This window comes from Aptenodytes forsteri, unplaced genomic scaffold, assembly GCF_000699145.1.
Source record: "Aptenodytes forsteri isolate BGI_AS27 unplaced genomic scaffold, ASM69914v1 Scaffold15, whole genome shotgun sequence".
Lineage (NCBI taxonomy): Eukaryota > Metazoa > Chordata > Aves > Sphenisciformes > Spheniscidae > Aptenodytes > Aptenodytes forsteri.
In genome coordinates this window covers 19,585,508-19,591,890 of record NW_008795129.1, presented here as the reverse complement: position 1 = coordinate 19,591,890, position 6,383 = coordinate 19,585,508, and the positions used below count along the sequence as shown (strand labels likewise).

Genomic DNA, 6,383 nt, shown 5'->3' with positions numbered 1-6,383 from the left:
GGGTGCCGGGCCTGGCAGGTGCTTACGGATGCACGTACATGTGTGCATATCTATATAAGCATATACAAATATACATACATAGCTATGAATATATATATGCTTGTGTGCATAAATATGGATATTTATAAGTATTTTCTACACAGTTCTTGCTTCCATGCCGTCTGGCAGCCCAGCCCCAAGGGTCCTTTGCTGGGAAGCCGGTGCGGGGCAGAACCCATGTTTTTCAGGAGACTCCCCGAGGCCCTGGCTCCTCCAGGGCCACAGGGAGGCATCAAACTGTGGCTCCCCAGGCCAAGCCACCTGCGGCACTGTGGCACCTGCCCGCCCCGTGGCTTCCCCCCAGCCACGGGTCCCCGGTGCGGCCTCCGCTGGGCTTTGCCGTGAGCTCAGCCCAGCCCAGGGCAGATGCGCTGCCCAAGATTAAGAGAGAAGGATGTCGTGGCAATGGTGACTTGGGGTTTTTTTAAAGTGTGTAGAAATGATCTGGGGAAGGGCAACCTGGGTGAAGGAGAGGATTGCAGGTGACATTTGAAGAGGTGACATTGTAACGGCTGGTCAAGACTGAAAAACTTCAAGGGGAGGGGAGGGGAAGCAGTGTTAAAAAGAAAAGAGCTGAGTGTGGCAAAACAGACCTGCCAGGGAGACCCTGGGGGGAGAGGATAGTTTTCGGTTTCTGCCTTGCCTGCATGGACTGCACAGCATCATCCGCAGCCCTGGACAAAGAGGGGAACCCTGGCCTGGCTTGCCTTTGCCAAGGAGGCAATTGCCACCGCTCAAACTTTCCCTGGGCTGCCCTGCCCTGCGAGGGGCTGTCCTGCATAATGAATTTGCCCTGTCCCGCAGGGACCTCTCTGCTATTGAGATGGGGCCACTTCATTGCCCAAATCTGCTGCTGCACCATGACCCACAGGGAACACCAGCATGAATGTGTCCTGCCAGAGCTGTCTCAGGTGCCTTCATCTGAAAAGAGGATTTCTCTGCTATTCTGTTTTCTTAACTGGAGACAGTAGGGGGTTTCCTCTCCCCTCACACAGGCACTGTGAGGCCCTTTTTCCCTGGTAGCTGGCCTGACCTGCAGTCCCAGGGCTGGAGCCATGGTCAATGTAAGCTCTTTGCTCCTCACCTAAGGCAATTTAAACCAGTGTCAAGCTAAATTGCCCACACTAAAGCAGAAATCCTCATTTTACAGCTTTGCAGCCCTCCTCAGTAGAAAGGCTAGACATTTTTATTCCTATTCTTCTTATTATTAATTATTTCTGAATATTTCCAAATAAGGATGTGCCCTGAGGTCTGAAGGGGTCTTGTCTAAGCATTCAAGTAAAATAAATGCTTCAAGACATTATTCCTTTTTTTTCCTGTCTCCTCCTGTCCCACTGCTGTACCAGAGGCTGCTTCCAGGCTGGGGGTAGAGCGAAAGCTGGAGGCTCTCCGCTCCCATGCAGGATTATCACAGTCCTGTTTCAGTCTCTGCTTGTGGCTCCAGTCAAAACCTTGGACCCCAATAGGGAGGGAGGCAATTTGTTGTTTCCTTTGAAACTTCCAGCATCTCAAATGCATGGGGTTCCTGGGTGCCTAAACCCCCTCCTTTCTACAGGAGAACAAACTAAGACCTGTTCATCTGATTTCTGTAAAAGAGGGAGGGAATACCACCTGTAACTGTGTCGCTGCATAGAACAAGTTAAAAATCACATATATGCACGCCCATATATACAGTGAGCCTGAATCAAAAAACTGCTTATAAATAATAGTCCCATTTCTTTTTTGCCAACTACATCAAAGCTGTTCTGAAGCTGTGTGCTGCCCAGACACACTGCTTGCTTGTTTTCATTGAAATACTGACTTTCATTCTACTGGAGCAATGAACACAAACCACCCTCCTGAAACTACTGGCTGCTGAAAGGCTTTGTTGCGTTTCATGCGGTATCGTTATTTGTGCCCATCACTGCAGCATCTGAGCTCAAACTGAGGAATATTGGGCTCATGCAGAGGCAGCATGTGTGAGTGTGAGAGGCAGGCATATTTAGTAGGAAAGCAAATAAACAAAATATAAATCTATCTCTGGCATGATTTTTTAAAGAAAATCATTAAAGTATTCCTGTGGCAGGCAGACTTCCTCAGTCTTTCCTTTAGCAGCAGCTACACGTAGGACTTAAGGTGAGCAAGCAATAACAAAGACTGAGGGCAGCGTGGGTTATTTCAGTTTGTTCAGCTGAACCCAAGGAATATTTTCACAGATACATGGACAGAGCATCTGGTCCTGTGGCTCTCAGGAAGGCAAAACTCCCAGGATCAGCTCCAGAGCACCCAGGGTGAACACAAAACAATGTTAGCCAGGTCCATGCAGGGAAAAGAGGAATTAGGCTATTCAGAAGATTTTTTCAAAAGCATTTGCCCACCCACTTAACATAGGCCCTGCTTTATTTGCTGCTCCTCCATATCCCTCATGCCAGGGATTAGTGCAGCCTCTGACCACTTTGTCTCCATTTGCAACCCTGTCATCAGCCCAAGATACATGACCTTGTGACATGTAAAAAAGCACATGAGGTCCCTGATTAACTTCAGAGTATTTTATTCCTTCAGAGAAAAGAAAAACACGTTGAAAGAATAACTCTTGAACAGAATCAAGTCACAGTCACTGGCAAGTGTTTAACAAAATTACCAGGGAAGCTGAAGTGAAATCCATCGATGTGATACTATCTGTGTAGCAGCCGTAATATAAACTGTGACCCCGGACTGTATCTGTGGTCCAGAGTGCTGGCTGACAGAAACCGACAGGAGACGTTTCTGACTCAGATGTAAGAACTCTCTGATAAGCAGTTTACTCCTCACCTTGCTGCTTCTAATAACTACTGAGAAACTTAAGCGCAGTGTTTGTTGTTACTGTTAATGCTATTCTTCATATCTGTGTGAGCGACTGATTCTAACTTGAATGTTGTCTTAAATGTTTCTAGTGGAGTGAGTTCCACAATCAATCATATATAGAACAAAAATTACTGCATTTTGCATATTCATTTTCTACTTTTTATTAACATGAATAGTCCCAAGTTCTGTCATTAGAAGCAGCAGAACAGACGTTCCCAAGCTACCTTCTGCAACCGTGTCCTTTTTAATTCTTTTACCACGTTACCTCTTCTTCGTCTCCTTTCTACATGAACAATCAAAATCCTTTCAACTTCTTTTCACACACAGTTCTTGCAAGCTGCACTTAATATAACTGTTTGCCAAGAGGTGCTGCCTTTTCTTTCTTATTCTCCCTGTGAAAAAACAAAGTAATAAATTCCCAGAGCCTTTTTCTCTTCAGCTATCTGCAGCCCATTCTTCTTGATCCCCCTGCTGTGAGCAACGATGAAAAACATCGCACCGGTAAGGATTCGCCCAGAATACAAACCTTTACCTGACATGTGGTGTTACGGCCAGCGCAAGAAGACTGGGTCACAGGCCTCATCTGCTGAGTTGCCACAGCCAGGGTGCATGAAATGCGTTTTCTGTATTTCAGCTGAAACCACCAGCCAAGGAATCAGATGTAGCAGAGGACAAATAACACAGCCCAATCCACACAAGGCTGGTCCACAAAGTTTGTCGCGTAACAGGGTACCTCTACCTGGTAGAAACCCCTTCTTACAACCCAGCAGCACATCACCGAAGGTGCATGAAAAACAGACTGAGATTGACGGAAAACCAAAAGGAAACTGAGTTTTCAATTCTGTCCCAAAAAGAAAAGAAAATGAACGCTGACATGAATTTGAATTGTTTCTAAGGTGGGTATCCCTTACATATTCAGTGATTCTCTTTATCTTTTTATTAGCCTGGCTGCACAGGGATCAGTCCAGAGAAAATTTTGCAAGGGAAGTGTCATGGAGTTCTTGTCCTTTTAAATTCCCTTCCACAATTTTGTTTGTCGTATTTTAGTGCACAGAAAAGACAGGGGGGTAGAAAGAAACTCATGCTGGCAAGCATCAAGTTGGCAAGTCAGGAGCTGTGGCTTCAGGGATTCAGGCTGGGCATTGGGAAGGAAGCCAGCCAGAACACAGAGACGAGGAAGGTTACTGAGACCACACCTGGGAAAAAGTTGAAGATAACCATATGAAAGGTCAAATGAAAGCAGTTCTCACCCTGGCTACAAAAATGCTGTCAGAGAGAGAAGCAAGTGAAGGACAAAATGGTGTGTGTACAGAAGCGTGGAAGGATGCCCTCATGGCTTAGCGCCTAGCCTGAAATTAAGAACAGGAGACCAGTTCTTGTTTCTACCAGAATTTCTGTCTGATCCTAAGATCATTGTTAGTCATTGGTCAGTGAGTTTCTTGCTGTTCTTCCTCTGAAATGGGAATACTGATACTCATCTAAACCTACGTGGAAGGACGTATCGGTATATACTCTTGCTTCAATGAAAGTGTGGCAAAATTGTGACCAAAAATTTAACAGCCACCACAGTCAACTCCAATTCACCGTTTGCAGTCATTCCCTCTCATTAGCCCTGATCTTTCTTCCTCTCCCTCTTTTCCTGCCTGGTGTCTCTAATTTAAACAGCTAAACTGTGCCTACCACTAGATGGTCATAATCTCTTTGAGGCCTCTAAACATAAATTTTCATAAACCAAATCTTAAATGGAAATCAGAAGTAGGCAGGAGAATAAAGTGTCTGTTGCCATAAAGAGCTGAGGAGGGATAAATAGGCAATCCAAGGCATCCTGAGTGCACACTCCAAGATAATCTCTATACTTCTCTGGACACAGCATTGCGAACATCCTCAAGATCAGCTGATTACGGAGATGAATTAGTAAATAAGAACCCATTTCATCAGGTGTTGAGCGGGACTTTAATTGTGCTCAAGCTCCAAATGTGAAACTTTATACCATGGCCACAGCTGTTAAAACAACAGAGCCTTATGGAAACAGTCTTGGATTACTGGCCCCATGGAGTGAAACATTTTTAATGAAAGGGATTATGCTTATTATTTCTTAGTGCATTGTGTCTTCTTAGATATTCTTACTGTCATGATTATTATTTACCAAGAGAACTGATATTTACTCCCACTTAAACATGTTCACATGCATATTTAATACTTTCCTCCATTGGCATAGTTCTAATATGGTCTTAGGGAAAGTGTGAGATACATGAATTAGTTGCCCTTTATTAAATCTAAGATCCTAAGAAACTTGGTGTGTTTGCTTCTCTTCCACTTGCCAGTTCTCCTATTGCCTTTACTTGATGAAATCAGATCCCTTGTCACGTAGAGTTTAAATGGTGTTTTGTGAGAAGGTGGTCTCCATAGATGATCTTGATACTCACGGCCTTCAGTCTTAGTATAGGTCATTTGTGTTCAGAGTAACTTTTCTTTTCCATTAGAAGGGCCAAGTGGGGAAAAATCCAGAGGAATTGATTTAAACTTTTAAGCATGGAATTTATCTATTGCAAAGGGAAAGCGCCAGTTGTATAAGCTGTATTTCCAGTTCATATATTAGTCTGTATTTCACTTCCAATTTGAGCTCCTGAAGTTTCTATCCAAGAAGGCCTGTGGTAGTCAGACTTAGTGGCAAAGCTCCTCCAGGGAAATGCCTTGTACTGTATGCACAGACCTTCACAGAAGCAAGGTCTAAGACGTATACATAAATGACAAAATGGCCATCTAATCAGGCAGTAGAAACTTTTCCATGGCACATCTCGAATTTCTAAGGAGTATGTTCAATGCTGAGAACAAATATGTGAAAGTTATTTGAGGGGGCTGGATTAATGGAGAAAAGATGAAACTCAACGAATATAGTATTTATTATAAATCTGTTTCAAAAAACAAGCAAAGGAGAAATATTTTCATTCTGATGGAAGATGCCCAAATCCTGCTACTCAGAATATGTCTCTAGAAACCTCTTCCTGCGAATAGGAGTTTTGAGTATGTATTTACCTTTTGTGGGCTCTGGGGGACAGTGAGTGCTGTTTCTGTGGTGCAATGGTGTTACTGTCTCAAAACTTCTTCATGAGCCAAACCTCGCATCCATCTGGATATAACTAGTATGAAACATAAGGTTTGAGCTTTATCTCTGTTTTGTTATCTATAGCTAAGACAAATTTTCTAATGTTCTAGCTAAATTTCTGTATGTTATTGTTGGACAGTCAGACACATGAATCTAAGTGGAAAGATTCAATGCAACCCTCCAGAGCAGCAGCCCAGCCAATGAGGCCTCAAGGCATAACGATTTCAGACAAGGGCTATCGCCTTTTTCTGCAAGAGTGCTCTGAGCACCAGTGACGCTACAAAAACAGGCAGAGCCTTTTCTTTAGCTACGGCTGAGAGCTGACAACATATCCGTGGCCTGCCAGCTCTGCCGGACACTGGTGCCGGCGCAACAGGAGCACCACCGGCGCAAACCCTTCCATTTTCTCACAGGG

General features: G+C 44.2%; 1 protein-coding gene across 1 annotated transcript in view; it reads left to right on the top strand.

Moving 5' to 3' along the window:
- Window positions 1-4,087, top strand: part of VAX1 (ventral anterior homeobox 1) — a 10,344-nt gene extending 6,257 nt beyond the window's left edge. Inside the window, exon 3 of the mRNA XM_009278095.2 lies at window positions 3,910-4,087. Coding sequence (XP_009276370.1) covers window positions 3,910-4,087 — 178 coding nt within the window. The remainder of the gene's footprint in view (window positions 1-3,909) is intronic.
- The last annotated feature ends 2,296 nt before the right edge of the window (window positions 4,088-6,383 follow it).